This window comes from Erythrolamprus reginae, chromosome Z (assembly GCF_031021105.1).
Source record: "Erythrolamprus reginae isolate rEryReg1 chromosome Z, rEryReg1.hap1, whole genome shotgun sequence".
NCBI classification, from domain to species: domain Eukaryota; kingdom Metazoa; phylum Chordata; class Lepidosauria; order Squamata; family Dipsadidae; genus Erythrolamprus; species Erythrolamprus reginae.
In genome coordinates this window covers 78,868,204-78,886,931 of record NC_091963.1, presented here as the reverse complement: position 1 = coordinate 78,886,931, position 18,728 = coordinate 78,868,204, and the positions used below count along the sequence as shown (strand labels likewise).

The 18,728-nt window shown below is 36.8% G+C and overlaps 1 protein-coding gene across 1 annotated transcript in view; it reads left to right on the top strand.

The window, feature by feature from the left end:
• LARS2 (leucyl-tRNA synthetase 2, mitochondrial) overlaps positions 1 to 18,728 on the top strand; it is a 359,496-nt gene that overhangs the window by 97,563 nt on the left and 243,205 nt on the right. Inside the window, exons 6-7 of the mRNA XM_070728261.1 lie at positions 2,243 to 2,332; positions 4,456 to 4,599. Of these exons, the coding sequence (XP_070584362.1) occupies positions 2,243 to 2,332; positions 4,456 to 4,599 (234 nt within the window). The remainder of the gene's footprint in view (positions 1 to 2,242; positions 2,333 to 4,455; positions 4,600 to 18,728) is intronic.

Here is an 18,728-nt window from a genome sequence, read left to right as displayed (position 1 = left end):
ACGTCAAAGCTCCGCACATGGAATTCCCTATTGGGATTCCTTACATCCGTTTCAGCCTCCTGACAGCTCCGCAGCTCTTTTGCAAAGCTAACAGCCGGGTGGCGGGGCTTCTCAGCGTCCTCCTGAACCCGAACGCCGAACCCAAACTTTTGCCAAACTTTTGGGTTTGGCGTTCAGGAGAACACCGAGAAGCCCCACGGCTGTTTCAAAAGGTGACAGCCGGGCGGCGGGGCTTCTTGGCGGCCTCCCGAACGCCGAACCCAGAAGTTTGGCAAAAGTTCAGGTTTGGCGTTTGGGTTCGGGAGGACGCCGAGAAGTTCCCCCAGCTGTTTCAAAAGGCGACAGCCGGGCGGTGGGGCTTCTCAGCAGCCACCCGGCGACAGCGTTCCGGCGGTGGGTTCATAAGACGGAAAAAGTTCAGAAGAAGAGGCAAAAAATTTCCGAACCCCGGGTTCGTATCTTGGAAAGTTCGTATGACGAGGGGTTCGTATCACAAGGTACCACTGTACTAAGAAATTCTCTTATCCAAACATGGAAGATAATAAAAAAACAACAATATACCAAGGTACCAGAATGTGTTTCGCCAATAGAATTAACATACCACGCAGGTTTAATTAGGCCCCAAAATACAATTAGATATAAAGAACTATTAGATCAACAAAAAAATATAAAAACAAAGGAAGAACTGGGAAAAAATGGCAAATTAATAGATTGGTGGAAATACCTACAATTAAAAGATGCATACCAAAAAGATAAAAGGGAACATGGTTTTCAGGTGGGGAGAGGTGATTTGAACAGGACACAATTAAAAGACAATGAAAAATTAATTGGCGAAATATATAAATTCTTGATTCATTATGAAACAGAAATGGAAATCCTAAAAGAAAACATGATAAGTTGGGGAATAAATTTCGGTTACACAATTGAACTAGAAAAATGGGAAAAATTAGGGATTAATAATTGGCAGATGACAAAATCGACTGCATTCAAGGAAAACCAACTAAAAATGTTTTACAGGTGGCATCTACCACCGGAAAGACTTTCGAAAATGTTTCCAAAAGTTTCCCCATTATGTTGGAAGTGTAAAAAAGAAAAAGGCACATTCTATCATCAATGGTGGACATGTTTGCAGGCAAAAAATTATTGGAATAAGATAACAGATTGGCTAAAAGAAATAACAAAGGAAGAATTTGAAAAAAAACCACCCAGAATTATATCTATTGGGCATTTTCAATTAAAAAATGAAAAAAGAGGTAAGATACTTAGTTATACACATACTAACAGCTGCTAGGATAGCATACGCCCAGCAATGGAAAATAGACAAAACACCAGAAAAAAATATAGTAATTAAAAAAATATTAGACTGTGCAGAGATGGATAGGATGTCCAAAAAATTAGAGGGAAAAGAAGACTCAGATTATTATAAAATATGGGGAAAGTTTTACGATTGGCTAAAGGAAAGAACAATGGAGAAATAACTAAAATTCAAGCAAAGCAACCCGTCAAATAAAAGAATTAATATTAAGTGACAAAGGAAAATTCTCTGATCAAACACTCAAAAAAGAAATGGGGAAGCCTTTGTTTCCCAAATGTTGTATATATATGTTTTGTTTATAATTTACTGGTATGTCATATTTATTGTATTGTGTTCATTTTTCTTTTTTTTTCTTTTCTGTTTATTTGTTGTTTGGTTTATTATCTATGTAAAAAAAATAAAAGAAAAGAAAAGAAAGTAATTTGACCTTAAAATTTCACATTTTGCCCATGAAACAGAAGTTGGAATAAGCCAGGACTGGATCAAAGCATTTCTAGTAAGAGTTATTTCAACATAAGGATACTTTGTTGAAGAGGAGGGTGTGGAATGTTTTGATTACAAAACTACAATAATTTTTTTGTAGTTTTGTAGTTTTAATTAAAACTTTTGTAGAATCTTGACAAGATGCCTCTTTGCTTGCCTGTCAAAGTTCTTTGTGTGGATTTTAGTAATATAATCCCTATTGGCATAAAAATAAATTAAAAAATATACGTGGGTTGTTAAACGATGCTCCTTTGTCTGTACATTATTTTGCAAAATGAATGAGCTTAATTCTCCGTTGAATTTGAATATTGAGACTTCTAGTCTAAACAAATTTCTCATTTGTTTTAATGGAGAAAATGCTAGACTACTTTCACAAGGTATATTTGAGTTATGCATCGAATGATTATCTTCTTACTATTTGATAGATTTTTTTTATGTTTACAGGAAATAATCACTTGCTCTCCTAAGTACTATAAGTGGACACAGTATCTTTTTATTAAGCTTTATGAAGCTGGTTTAGTCTATCAGAATGAAGTAAGTTTTAATATTGTTTTCAAACTGATATTATAGATTACCTTTCCAAACTTGTGTAACTACTGCTTGTGAGACATATATAAAGCTCAAAAGATAAAAACTACATTCTGTAAATCAATAAAATCCATAAAAGAAAGGAGAAAGATTATTTGCTTTGTACTTAAACATTTCTTCACTAAATTTCAGTGTTTTTGCCTCCATTATGATAAATCGGGGAGTGTCAAACACTATTTCATTTAGGGTCAGATCAAGATTGTGATTGACCTCTGGGGGCAAGGGTTAGGGTTAGGGTAGATGTGGCCAGGGTGTGGGTGGCTAACTTCGCTGCCTCCCTCCTTCTCATTCCCATCTCTTCGCTTCCTTCCTTCCTTCTTTCCTCCTACTCTCCCTCCCCCCTTTTTTCTTCTCTCTTTCTCATTCCCATCTCCTTCCTTCCTTGCTCCCCTCCCCTTCAAAGCTTCTTCTCTCCTTATTCCCATCTCCTCCCCTCTCTCCTCCTGTGCCTCCTCTCTTTATTCTATCTCCCTCCCCTCCATTCTTCTCTCCTTATTCCTGCCTCCTCCCTCCCCTCTCCTGCCTCTTTTCCTTATTCCCATCTCCCCTCCCTTCTTCTCTCCTCTCTCCCACCCCTCCCTCCTCTCCTCCTCATTCCCATCTGCTTCCCTCCCTCCTTCTCATTCCCATATTCTTCCTTCCTTCCTTCTTTCCTTCCTTCCTCTCCCTTTCCTTTCCTGGGGAAAAGGTGTGAGTACCCAGGAGTGGGGTAAAATAGCGGGGTGGTTCATCATTGGCGCCAAGGCAGCCCTGCAGATCTATAGCTAATTGCATTCTGGCCCAGATGGTGGCCATGAAGTTATAGGTTAGCACCTGACTGGCCTGGGGCTGGGATGAGGAAACAAGGGCTGTTCCTTCTCTGTCTCAAGTGCAGCCCCACAGACCAGATCTAGCCACATTGCGGACCAGGTCTGGACTACAGGCCTTGAGTTTGACATCCCATGATAAGTGATTCAAAGAAAAAACATTACAATTAATAACACATCAGTAAAAACAATACATAACATTTATTTATTATATAACATCAAAGAATCACAGGAGCTAGATTTTTAAAAAATACCGGTACAGTGTTCCCTCGATTTTCGCGGGGGATGCGTTCCGAGACCGCCAGCGAAAGTCGAATTTCCATGAAGTAGAGATGCGGAAGTAAATACACTATTTTTGGCTATGAGCAGTATCACAAGCCTTCCCTTAACACTTTAAACCCCTAATTACATTTTCCCATTCCCTTAACAACCATTTAGATTATTAATCACCATGTTTATTTATTAAAGTTTATTTTTTTAAAAAAATTATTAAAGGTGGATGAAATTTTGGTGATGACATATGATGTTATTGGACGGGAAAAACCATGGTATGGGGGGGAAACCGCGAAGTATTTTTTAATTAATATTTTTGAAAAACTGTGGTATAGACTTTTCGCGAAGTTTGAAGCTGCGAAAATCGAGGGAACACTGTATATGTATTTGCATCAGAACAAATAAATTTGTGTGCCGGCAACCTTTTTTGAAGAAAATGCTGTAAAACTGGACATCATAGTAAAGAAGGTTTTTCTATCCATCTGAGGGTGACTCACTTCAGAGAGAAATACTACAGTGGGAGAAGAGTTTGCAAAAATTTAAGCTAGATTCACATACAGTATTGCACTCTAACAGAGTTTCTTTTAACTATTGCTTATTGGATAAGGTATAGTGGCCCAATTCAGAAAAATAAAAACATGACTTAGTTGTAATCATGGTATAATCACAACTAGATTCACATGACTTAGCATTTATATTTTTGCAGGTTTGTAAATGAACTTTAAGGCATTTTGGTTCCAATCTCAGTAGGATCTTTGACTCCTTGCCACTTGAAATAGGAATAAGCAAAATGTGATTTTAGCATAGGAAACTAAAAGGTAGCTTGAGTATAAGGGTTAACAGGTTCTGGGGAAAAAGTTTTAGAAAATTGATATGTTTAAGGATTCATGAAGTATAAATATTAGTGCCAATCTCTTACTTGAAAAATTGCCCAAGTTATGGGTTTGTTAATGCTAGTACTTCTTCTCTCTGATTTTGGGTATCGCTTAGGCAATGGTGAATTGGGACCCAGTGGATCAGACTGTCCTTGCTAATGAACAAGTTGATGAAAATGGCTGTTCATGGCGTTCAGGAGCAAAGGTGGAAAAAAAATATCTTAAACAGTGGTTCATTAAGACAACAGCTTATGCAAAGGTGTGAGTATAAATGGTTTTGGGGAAGGGAGTTAGTTCTCAAAAATTCTAAATCACAAGCAAACCGGAAGGTCTTTCTATCAATAGAAATCAGTATCATTACATCTATATAGAATTATTGTATATTTTTTGTCCTCTCTTTATAGCTGCTTACAAAAATGGTCAGAGTTCCATGTAATGTTCTTGTTTTCCTAAAGAATGTCTTTTTTGTAAATAAATGTGTTAAAATGACACATCTAATCTAATAAAATTTATCATTTTATGATATATTTTTTTATATTCAGTCACAAACAAAGCACATTTTTGTGTGTGATAAAGATGAGTTGAATGTTTTAAATACTGATTTAGGAACACTAGGAGAATATAACTTAATGTAAAATGTACACATTCAGCATTTCACGAGACTTTAGCTAAATGCAGATTCCATGTTTGATATTTTTCTGCATTATCCTCTTTTAAAATATTATTCAATATTTTACCTTAAGATTTTTTTTCTATTTTGAGATCTTAACTGCCTATTAAATATATTTGTTTCCATAATATGAATTCTGAATTCATATTCAGTAACCTTATACATACAAACAAATCTTTCCCCTTCCTCTTCTATCAGGGACTTTTCCTTTGAGTTGGGATTCAAAGTTTCCATCCGGTGAATCAGATGGGAGATCATATCACAAATAATAGAAAGAAATTGCTCATCATGTGGCTTTTTGTTAAAAAAATCATGTTATATTTATAATATTTTTAATACCTATGGTTTATCAGTAGTTTCCCATAAGTTTGAAGAATAATTTTTATTTTTATTGTCACATGTTGTGTTGTTATTCAATAGAGGACAATTTCATATATAGAGAGGGGGGAGGGAAATAATAATAATAATAATAATAATTATTATTATTATTATTATTATTATTATTATTATTATTATTTATTAGATTTGTATGCCGCCCCTCTCCAAAGACTCGGAGCGGCTCACAACAATAACTATAGTGTAACAAATCCAATATATTTAAAAGACATCTAAAAACCCATTATTAAAACTATGCAACACAATAATACTATACATAAACAATATAAACCCAGGGGTATCTCAATTTCCCCATGCCTGACGACATAGGTGGGTCCATAAGAAGAAGAAGAGGAAGAGGAGGAGGAGAGAAGGAGAAGGAAAGATGGTAGGGAATGAATGCCAGAAAAAAATTGAAATATTTTGGATATCTTTGCAATATTTCAGATCAGTTTTCAGTCTAGGTAATTACTTTGCTTGAAATAACCAGTTCTATCATTCCCTTGTCTCACTGTCTCTTAGCAACTGGCACTGTTGACTGTCACTTTCCAACTATGGAAGGTTGCTTCATTAGGGCTAGAATTATGCCTTATAAATGATACATTTCTTTAAACCTTAGCTTGTAGTGTAGAAAAGAGTAAATGAAGTTGTTTTTATTTCTTTGCATTCAAAAATATTTTTGATTAATGTTTAATAGCTGCTTTAATTTTCATTATTCATTTTAATATCAAAATGCCTGACAGAAATAAAAAAACTGGTTAAAATTACTGTATCAATAAATGTTTATTTACAATAATTATTTTCAAGGATACCATTAAAAATTTTTATCAACAATATCCCATATTGAATACCCTATTTTATATGGTATAGGGCCTAAACCATCCTTGGTATGGCGAACCTATGGCACGGGTGCCACAGGTGGCACGCGGAGCCATATCTGAGGGCACGCAAGGTACTGCCCTATGTCAGTTCCAGAGTGCATGTGCACATTAATCAGCTGATTTTCAGCCTTCTTTTCAGTCATTTTTGCTCTCCCCAGGATTCAGGAAAGCCTCCAAAGCCCTGGGGATGGCAAAAACCGGTTCAACGAGCCTACTGGAAATCTGGAGGCCTGTGCACATGCATGGAAAGGCAGTGCAGGGGGTCGTGTGCATGCACAGGGGCCAGTGCAGGGGTTGTCCACATGCACAGGGAGAGGGCATTGCATTATGGGTATGAGCATGCTATCATGCATGTGCATACCCTTTTGGCACTCGAGCCAATAAAGTTTTGCCATCACTGGTCTATACTCTAGTTCCTGTCTCAAAATAATTGTTCTGGATTTTTCTTTAATTTGTTAAGCAGGATCACCTCATTTTCTCTGGTTAAATTCAATCTTGGTGTTTTGGATCTTTTACTTGCATCATGTTAACCATCCAAACCAAATAACTTCCTTTTATTGTGAAATAAATTTGCTATCCACCTGAAAGTTGAATTCAGTCTGTTTTCTTTAATCTAAAATTTAAGTTATGGGACCGTATCCCAGCAACTGGTCAGAGCCCACATGTCCCATCAGCCAAGCAATGCCAGCTGGTGGGCCCTAGGGGAAGGGCTTTCTCTCTGGCTGCTCTGATCCTCTGGAACTAACTGAACCTGGAGATTCACACTACCCCCACTCTCCGGGCCTTCAGGAAGGCTTTAAAAACTACTTGTGTTGGCAGGCCTGGAGCCATTGAGTTTAACATTTGCACCAACTGTTAATTTGAAGTTGACTGGGGTATGAATGGGTATGAGTGTGAGTGCATGGTTTTAAATGGGTTTTAGATTATTAATTGGGTTTTAAAATTATTTAATATTGGACTTTGTATTTGATTTTTTAAAAAATATTTTATACTTTTTATATGTTGTAAGCCACCCCAGGTCCTCGGAGAGGGGCAGCATATACAGTAATCAAATAAATAAATAAATATTTTCCCTGCTCATATTATTTTCATGTAGGAGGAGGAGTTAAGATAGAGGACAGGCAGCGAAGAGGCAGTAAAGAGCTCTTCCAAAAGTAAATCAAGTCTTTCTATTTGTTTGTTTGTTTGTTTGTTTGTTTGTTTTTTTGTTTTTGTTTTTTTGTTTGTTTGTATGTATGTATTTTTATACTTTTACCTCATTTTTAATTTATTTTTAATCTGTACTGGATAGTTACAAAAGCACATACAGTGTGGCTACCATTTGTTTTAGATACATTTTAACAATACTACAAGCCAGGATTTTAAGAATGGGGAAAAGGGGAAAGAGACAGCAGTCTACAGCACAGAGTTAATCCAAGCCATTGAAGCAGCAGAAAATGGAAGATTATACTGCAAACAGTCTCTTCTAGTAAGTAACTCATCTGCCATAAAGATAAATTTAATTTATGTGACTCATTGGAGTGGGACAGAAGGTTTTCAGAAGGCACTTGGGGTTTTTCCAGATACACTCGTCCACAGTTTGGCAGAGTCTCTGGCTGAGGCCTGGAACAAGGCGGCAGCGGAGGCCCTTGACCGAATTGCGCCGCTGTGACCTCTCCGCGGCACTAGACCCCGTAGAGCTCCATGGTTCAACCAAGAGCTCCGGGAGTTGAAACGCCAGAAGAGACGTCTAGAGAAGCGATGGAGGAAGAGTAAGTCCGAATCCGATCAAACACTTGTAAGAGCTCATATTAAGACTTACAAAGTGGCGCTCAAGGCGGCAAGATGCTCGTATCATGCCGCCTTGATTGCATCAGCGGAATCCCGCCCGGCCGCTCTGTTTAGGCCGCTCCCTTCTTAACCAGGGGGGAGTTGGGGAGCCCTTACAGAGTAGTGCCGAGGATTTTAACACGTTTTTCGCAGATAAAATCGCTTGGATCCAAGCAGACCTCGACTCCAATTGTAAAACAGAGTCGACTGACAACGAGTCAGTCGAGGTGACTGGGGCTAAACGTCTTTGTCCATCTGTCTGTGGGGAGTTTGACTTGGTGACACCTGATGAAGTGGACAAGGCCATTGGAGCTGTAAACTCCGCCACCTGTCTACTGGATCCGTGTCCCTCTTGGTTGGTTTCGGTCAGTCGGGAGGTGACATGGAGCTGGGTCCAGGAGATTGTCAACGCTTCCTTGGGAAGGGGGTCCTTTCCGGCTCCTTATAAGGAGGCACTTGTGCGCCCCCTCCTCAAGAAGCCTTCCTGGACCCAGCCGTGCTCAATAACTACTGTCCAGTCTCCAACCTTCCCTTTATGGGGAAGGTTGTTGAGAAGGTGGTGGCACTTCAACTCCAGCGGTCCTTGGATGAAGCCGATTATCTAGATGAAGCCGATTATCCTCAACAGTCTGGATTCAGGCCCGGTTACAGCACGGAAACTGCTTTGGTCGCATTGATGGATGATCTCTGGCGGGCCCGGGACAGGGGCTGCTGGATGAGATCATCCAAGGGCATGGGGTGAGGTTTCATCAATATGCCGATGATACCCAGTTATACATCTCCACCCCATGTCCAGTCAACAAAACAGTGGAAATTATGTGCCGGTGCCTGGAGGCTGTTGGGGCCTAGATGGGTATCAACAAACTCAAACTCAACCCAGACAAGACGGAGTGGCTGTGGGTCTTGCCTCCCAAGGACAATTCCATCTGTCCGTCCATTACCCTGGGGGGAGAATCATTGACCCCCTCAGAGAGGGTCCGCAACTTGGGCATCCTCGATCCACAGCTCACATTAGAGAAACACCGTTCAGCTGTGGCGAGGGGGGCATTCGCCCAGGTTCGCCTGGTGCACCAGTTGCGACGCTATTTGGACCGGGAGTCACTGCTCACAGTCACTCATGCCCTCATCACCTCGAGGCTTGACTACTGTAACGCTATCTATATGGGGCTACCTTTGAAAAGTGTTTGGAAACTTCAGATCGTGCAGAATGCAGCTGTGAGAGCAATCATGGGCTTTCCCAAATATGCCCATGTTACACCAACACTCCGCAGTCTGCATTGGTTGCCGATCAGTTTCCGGTCACAATTCAAAGTGTTGGTTATGACCTATAAAGCCCTTCATGGCACCGGACCAGATTACCTCAGGGACCGCCTTCTGCTGCACGAATCCCAGCGACCAGTTAGGTCCCACAGAGTGTGTCTTCTCCGGGTCCCATCAACCAAACAATGTCGCTTGGCGGGACCCAGAGGAAGAGCCTTCTCTGTGGCGGCCCCAGCCCTCTAGAACCAACTCCCCCCAGAGATTAGAATTGCCCCCACCCTCCTTGCCTTTCGAAAGCTGCTTAAAACCCACCTTTGCCACCAGGCATGGGGGAACTGAGATACACTCCCCCCTAGGCCTTTACAATTTTATGCATGGTATGTCTGTATGTATGATTGGTATTTATATAATGGGTTTTTAACTGTTTTTAGTATTGGATTTTGTTATATACTGTTTTATTGCTGTTGTTAGCCACTCCGAGTCTGCGGAGAGGGGCGGCATACAAATCCAATAAATAAATAAATAAATAAATAAATAAATAAATAAATAAATAAATAAATAAACAAACTTACAAACTGAACTTGAAAGCAAAGAGCATATAGAACTATCTTCCTCTCTCAAATAAAATGGTCCCTTCTTAGAATTCAGCAGTAGCTGATGACTTCCGGTTTCGCTGAGGATCGCAGCGGAGTCTCTTGGCAGGGCTCTGCCTCGAGACCCCTCCAATCCTCCCAGAGGTCGCCTCAGCGCGATCGGATCGAGTCCGGATGGCTCGATCCTAGAAAAGGGGATTCCCCTCTGCCCGGGGAGCCATCGCCGAGGCTCCGGGACAGAGGGTTCATCCTGCAGCTCTGGTGCAGGGAGCACCGGTCCTCCTCCAAGAGGACACGGCCATTGCGATCCCACCTAACCAGTGGGAAGCAAGAAACATCAAGAGAGTAAAAAGCAGAGAAACTGAACAACTTTAATTGAAAAAGGAATATTGCCAAAGAAGCTACAATTAAGGTAAAAGAATTTTTCTATGTTCCATGGTAAACAAGAAGTTTGAAAAACAAGAAAATTGAATCGGAGTTTAAACGAAGGCGAAAGAGAAAGTTGTTAAAACAACATTGTATCCAGGCGCGAATTAACAGCCGGAACTTATTCTAACTACTTTCACTTGTTTTGAACTGTTAAATTTTTGCAAACAAGGAGATCCAGAAGATTTTAGAATGAGACATTAAAGGATTTATTATTTACAAAATGATATTATTTGGTTGAAAAAACTTTTTTTCCTTTTTTGAAATATTTTTGAAACATTTGGTTATGGAATATGGTAAAATGAAGTCCGGGCTGGGATTTTTCTAGCGGAAGGAACAGACTGCTCACTATTTACCTACAAATTTTGAATAAATATATATAAAGAAAAAAACTCTTTTCCTACATTTGAGAACTTTAAAATTTGGATTATTTAATCGACGCTTTTTGGATTATTTTGTTGGACTATTTCCATTGGATTTCGTTTGGATTAATAGCCGTTTGTGGATTAACAGCATTTTCGTTGGATTTACTGTGGAGAGATTTCTTCCTGGGCTGTGAGAGACGGACCGACTTCATTTTAACTTCGTGAAATTAAACTGCATTTGCTTGGAAAAAGTTTTATAAATTTTCTAAAGACTATACCTTTCTTCAAAAAACGGAATATCTTTGCAGTACTTATTAAGGTGTTTCTGACAACAAATTAGATCTTCAATCAATTTTTTTTTTTGCGTTTTCCCTTTGATAATTTTAATTCTTGAATTTTAATTCTATATTACATTATATTACAATTAATCTTGGTTCTGTTTATGCATTGCTAAATTTTCTTTTGGTCTTTGGTCCCCTGTCCCTCCTAATTGAATAATAGTTTTTAACTTTGATTGCCCCCTTTCTTTACATGTTTTTACCCTCCTTCTTACTTTGTTGACTCTTCCTTCTTATTTTTGCTGCTGTGTTAAACTAACCTTTTCCTCTTTTTCCCCTTCTCTTCTTTACATCTTCTTGATATAAACTTTGACTAGAGTAATAAGAATTAATAAGTGGAGCATTAATTAGATATATTTTAAATTTTAAGTGTATTTGAAATTTAGTCTTTTATTTGAATTAGAACTTTTATTGCTATTAATTAATTGTTATCAATTTAGTATAACGGTTACTGAGGGTTTGGAATTTACAGAATCTCTTTGCATATTGCTAACATAAAATAACACTAAATTTAAATCTGAAAATGTCAAGTTCTTCCACCCATACTAAAACAATCAAGAAGCAAACAACTGTTATTTCTTCCCCGCAAAGTTCACCACATCCATCTCCCGCACAACAGACTTTATCTGCAACTATGTTCACCAAGGAAAAGGACAGGGAGAAACAACCATCTCTGGCTTCAATCCAAGAGACATTAACAACATTAAATGACTTTATGCTAAAATCTCAACAAGATGCAACGCAACAGAGAGATGAAATTAAAGCAGAGATGGCGGAAATGAAAGTTGACACAGGTGAAATGAAAGACCAGATGAAGGAGATCAAGCAAGCCTTGCAAGACAATGAAGTACGAATGAAGGCAGTGGAAGAAAAGGCGGAAAAGGTGGAGAAAAGAATTGGTCACTTGGAGGACAATGCTGCTTCACGTTACAGAGGGTATGATGAATCAATCACACATCTGGAAATGCAACGTGCGTCATACGGACTTCGATTTCAAAACGTAATAGAAGAAAAAGATGAAGATTTAAAGGCCATTATGGCTGACATTATTGGGAAAATCCTCCAGATGGACCCAGATGACATAAAAAAAGAAATCGATGAAGTCTTCAGAATTTCTAACAGCTATATTCGCCGTTTCAATCTTCCACGCGAGATTCACATCAAATTTGTAAGAAAAAGCATGAGAGATGATATATTGCATTGGTCAAGAGCGGGACAACTACAACACCAAGGTAGAGAAATAAAAATATTAAAACAAATTCCGAGACGTGTTCGAGAGACTAGAAGAGACTATCATTTCCTGACCAAACTTCTGATTAAAGAAAATATAACTTTTCGTTGGCTTATCCCACAAGGTCTATCATTGACATGGAAATCAACGAGATATAAATTGGAGAATCTAGACCAAGCAAGAGACTTTTATGAAAATAGTGGAATATGCGAAATGGAACAGATAACAAAAGAACTGGAAGCAATGCAGGCCGAAGCCATGGGGGCACTTGCACAAGTGGAGGACCAGGACCAAGGGGCCAGAAGAAAGCAACCTCAACGCGAAACCAAGAAATACAACAAATGACTACATTGAGAGATTTAAAAATCTTTTCAGTAAATGTCAATGGACTTAATGAACCAAAAAAAAGAAAACAAATGTTTTCCAAAATTAAGAATCAAAAAGCTCAAATTGTGATACTCCAAGAAGTGCATATAAAAAAGAGTAATCGGAATTTATTGTTAAATAACAAAATTGGAAAGATGTATGCTGCATTAGCAGACCAAAAGAAAAGAGGAGTGGCAATGTATGTTGAGAGTTCTGTAAATTCCAAACAACTATATAGTGATGATGAAGGTAGAATTTTGATTGTCCAGATTGATATTGAACCCAAATCACTTGCTATTGTTTCTATATATGCCCCAAATGATGACCAAATTGCATTTTATGAAAAATTACATCAAAAAATTTTAGAATTAAATTTGGAAAATATGTTAATTATTGGAGATTTTAATGCCATAACAAATAGACAATTAGACCATTCGGGGGTGAAGAAAAGTTGTAAAAAGAAAAAAAAGAATTTATTGCCCTCAACTTTTCAAAAAATGAAAGCAGAATTGCTATTGAATGATATATGGAGGGAAAGGCATCCCCACAGCAGGCAATATACTTTTTACTCAAACCCCCACAAAATTTGGACTAGAATAGATATGGTGTGGGCCCCTAAAACAACAGCAGAGTACATACAAGACGTAGAAATAGATGTTAATACTTGGGCAGACCATAATCCAGTTATAGTCTATATGAGAAATATTAAAAAACATCGTAATTGGCAAATGAATAGAAATATTTTGAAAGAGAAAGAATATAAAGAATGGATTGAAAAGGAATTAAAAATATTTTTTGAAATTAATAAAAATACAGACACCACCCCTCAGAACTTGTGGGATGCAACTAAAGCATACATAAGAGGATTAACAATATCCTATACTGCAAAATATAATAAAGAAAGAAAAAGAAAATATGAACAATTAATAAACGAATTAAAACAACTAGAGTTTCTATCACAACAAAACGTGAAAAATAAAGACTTGGGGAAAAATAAATTTAATTAAACACAAAATTAGATTACAAGAACAAAATCAGATACTGGAAAAAATAAAGAAAGCTAAGCAACAATATTTTGAACATGCCAATAAATCAGGTAGATGGTTAGCATATAAACTGAGAAAACAGAGACAATCTAAATTAATTAGACAATTAGAAGATAAAGATGGAACAATAAAATATGATCCAGAGGGAAAAGCAAATATAGTTCAAAACTTTTTAAAAGAATTCTATAAAGATGATAATATTGAAGAAGAAGCCGTATTTAAATACTTAGAGAGTGCAGAGTTACCACAAATAACAGAAGAGCAACAAGAAAAGATGGAGAGTCCAATAACAATGGAAGAACTCCTTATAGTTATTAAAAAGCAGAAAAACAACAAAGCCACGGGACCGGACGCTATCCCGGCAGAGTGGTATAAAATAGAAAATGAAGTATTAAGAAATAATATGCTCCAAATTTTTAATGAATGTAGAGTGGATGGTAAAATTCCTAAATCATGGTCGGAATCTTTGATAACTTTAATTCACAAACCAGATACACCAAAAGAAAAAATTAAAAACTATAGACCAATATCTTTATTGAATGTAGACTATAAAATTTTTATAGCAATATATGCAGACAGATTGAAAAATGTGATAAATAGTAAAATTCACCCAGACCAAAATGGTTTCCTTCCAGGTAGACAAATTAAAAATAATCTTAGAACAATTATTAATGTATTAGAGTACTATGAGCAACATTCAGACAAAACATTATCCCTAATGTTCTTAGACGCTCAAAAAGCTTTTGATAACGTGAATTGGACATTTATAAAGATGCAATTAAATAAAATGAGATTCGGCCCCAAATTTGTTAATTTAATAGACGCTATTTACTCAGAACAAACGACAAAAATTATATTAAATAATGAACAATTAGAAGCGTTTAAAATAAATAAAGGAGTGCGGCAAGGATGTCCCATATCACCTCTTCTTTTCATTATGACTCTAGAAGCACTCTTAATAAAAATAAGATCAGACTCAAAGATAAAAGGTTTAACAGTTAGAAAAGAGATATACAAAGTCCAGGCCTTTGCAGATGATTTGACTTTTATAATGGAGGATCCGTTAGTCACAGCACCAAGATTAATCCAAACAATAGAACAATATGGTAAGGTGGCAGGTTTGAAAATAAATAAAAATAAAACAAAAATTATAACTAAAAACATGAGTAAAATACAAGAAAGCAATCTAGAATGTATTACTGGAATGCAAATAGTTAAAAAAGTAAAATATTTGGGAATATGGCTAACAGCTAAAACAATAACATTAAAAAATGATAATTATATAAAATTAATTAATGAAATTAAAAAGGATCTAGAAATATGGAATAATTTAAAAATATCATTTTTGGGAAGAATTGCTACGATTAAGATGAATATCTTACCCAAGGTATTATTTTTATTTCAAGTGATCCCAATTAATCCAGGGGCCAACTTTTTTAAAAACTTAACAAATGTGGTTAAAAAAATTTTATGGCAAGGGAAAAAGGCAAGAATTAAGATAAATATGTTAGAAGACATAAAAGAGAGGGGGGGTTTTGCGCTCCCAAATTGGAAATTATATTATCAGGCAGCCGCTTTAACATGGATTAAAAATTGGATAACTTTAGAGGACATGAGAACATCAATATTAGAAGGACATGACCTCATGCTTGGCTGGCATGCATTTGTGTGGTACGATAAAGATAAAAACCATTCTTACTTTAAAAGACACACGCTGAGAAAATACTTATTTGATGTCTGGAAAGACATAAAGAAAAACCACTTTTTAACAATTCCAGATTGGGTTACCCCCTTGGACGCAATAATACACCCAAATTCCATTAATGATACAAGAAATATAAGATATAAAGACTTGTTAGACAATCAAATGAAATTAAAATCTAGAATTAAACTACAAGATGAAGGGATACAAATTGATTGGTGGCATTATGCACAGATGAGATCCAGATACCAGAAAGATAGTACACTCTACATATTTAACAAAAGTAAAAACCTGTTAAGCGAGTTAATCACTAAAAACCATAACAGAGTAATTGGAAAAATATATAAATATTTGATTACCCACAAGAATATTGAATTAACATTAAAAGATAGTATGATACATTGGTGTAGAAACATAGGTAAAGAAATTGATTTAGATACATGGGAGAAAGTTTGGATGTGTAACTGGAGAATGACAAAATCAGTATCTTTGAAAGAGAACCAAATTAAAATGTTTTATAGATGGCATCTCCCACCAAGTAGATTAGCAAAAATGTTCCCAAAGACATCACCTCTGTGCTGGAAATGTAAGAAAGAAATAGGATCCTATTACCATCAATGGTGGACATGTAATAAAGCTAAAATGTATTGGAAAATGATAGAAAAAATGACAAAAGAAATTACAAAGCAGAAAATAGATTTCACCCCGGAGTTTTGTTTGCTAGGAATTACTAACCAAAATTATTAAAAAGAAATTTTGTACTTGATTATACATATTTTTACAGCGGCAAGGATTATATACGCGCAAAACTGGAAAGGGGAAGATATCCCCAAAGAAGAGGGAGTTATTGCAAAAATATTAGACTGCGCGGAAATGGACATGATGACAAGACGCTTGAATGAACAGGAAGAAACCAAATTTTACGCAACATGGAACAATGTTTATGAATGGATAGATAAGAATAAAAAAATAAAGAAAGAAGAGTAGCAAAAAGTATAGATATTTTAGATGATTTTTCCTTATTAAGATTTATATTAGATTTAGTTTATATAGAAAGAATAGAAATTTGTTTTTTTTTTCTAAAGAATTTTCTTGACTTGAAATTAATTAGAAATTTTTATATGACATTAAATTTTTTTAGTAGATATTTTTTGTATTAGTAGCATTGAATTAGATATTCAATTGTGTATTCCTTTTTCTGTATCTGCAATTATACTTTTGAGAAGAGCAGGGATGATACATCCCTACATTGTATGTTAAATGTTTGTAAGTTTGTTTGTCATTTTAAAGAAAATTAATAAAAAATATTTGGAAAAAAAAAAGAATTCAGCAGTAGCTTCCCTTGCACAGGAGGGAGTTGTAATAAATTTAAAGAGTAAAATGTAACATATTTTTTCTCTAGACAATGTTTGTGTATAACTTAGACTGTAAACTTGACTTTCTAAAGACAAGAGAACAAATTTCGCGGGCCTTTGTCTTGCAAAGATGGCGAATAAACTCAACCTTTTTATATCCAACGACTCTTGGGCTGGTGACTATCGTGGTGAGATTACATTTGTGGCAGGGTCCAAAACCTGCACCATTGATTATATCTTAACTTCTATGGACTTACTACATTATGTAGAAAGTTTTGATGTTCTTCCTTACCTTAAAATTGGTAATATACCTTTGTAATATACACGAAGCCCTTCATTTGGTCGATGCCCTTAGGGGACAAATTTATTGCTGCAATTTCCTCAGCAGGCCCAACAAGACATCCCAACAACTTCAAGGTGAGGAGAACTCTATCAGAGGACAATCTTCAAAAACCTTACTTTATTACAGCCAAACCCTCCCAAGATTTACTAGAATTATATAAAAACATAGTTCATAAGCTACAACCATGACTAGTACATGATCGAAACTTGTATCACCTCCAAACCATGATTTGATAAGGATTGTAGAAGCCAAAAAAGCTCTCACTTTTTTGCTTATAAGATGTAGAAAAGTGAGACTGGGAATGGTAATAAAACAAGTTTTAAACAACTTATGACTCTCAAAATATATATATATAAGCAACTGATTGCTCTTAAGAGGAAACAGGACACAAGGTTCTCCTGGGAACAGCTTATTGTGGCAGCAAAGCAAAAGAACTCTTCTCTATTCTGGCAGCTAATAGCTAGTCATTCTGACAGTATTCAGAATGTCTATATACCTCCTACAACCTGGGAACTTCACTATCGGAGAAGACCCTTCCAGTGAGAGTATAAGGTATTCAAAGAAGGACTTACCTGAATGGCCCCCGGTTTCAGAGTCCAAAATAATATTGCTCATTGGCCAATTCAGGACTGGGAAGGCCCTTGGAGCTAACTTCATTACTGCTGAATTACTAAAGAACAATTTGGAATGGTGGATACCAATTCTAGTGACACTATTCACTTTTATTGACTCCACAAGCCATGTCCTATAAGATTGGGGTATGGCAATTGTCCCAATTTTTAAAAAGGAAAGCCAATTACATATCAATAAATTTAGCAATATTTGCTAAACATAATCACAAGCTCTATGCCAGGCATCTCCAAGATAAACTAAAGGAGAGGTTGGATCTTGAGAATTTGATAACTGAAGAGCAAGCCAGGTTTAGAGAGGGGAGAGGCACCACAGATCAGTTCTTAGTTCTTCGTCATCTGATTGAAAAATACCTATCAAACATCAGACTTCTGGTGGTGATATAGGGTGTAGCAGCTGCAGGGGGCGATCTCTGCCTCCCAAAGTTGCTTTTTTGTTTGTTTGTTTACTGAAATCCTTCGAGACATAGACAGTTTGTAGAACATTGTGGGTAAAGAGGGACTAACCAGGCACTAGCGGGTAGAAGGCATTCACCTGGTGGGGCGAAGGGAACCCTCCTGATCAGGAGCAAAAGCGCTCACATTTGCTGTTCACAGCATGGCAGGTCTGATGCCATAACGCACCACAAAAAAGAAGGAAGCAAGTGATTATTGCAGATTACACCTGATCAGACTGGAGAACCCAACCAGACTTTCACAAGGTGTGTCTAATAATAATAAGATGATCCAATCTGAAAATAGAAGATAAGAGATTTAGCAGCTCATGAAGAAAGAAGACAGTGAAAGAGAGAACAAGCTAAACTACACAGAGGATTTAGTAGTGATTAACAGACAGCAAAGAAAATCAAAAAGATCCCCTGGACAGGATCGGACCACTACCTTTTAAAACTATAAAATACGAGATATTGGAGAATTGAGAAACGATAGTGAAAGGTTGCTGAAAGTGACAGCTGAAATACCGTATATACTCGAGTATAAGCCAAGTTTTTCAGACCAAAA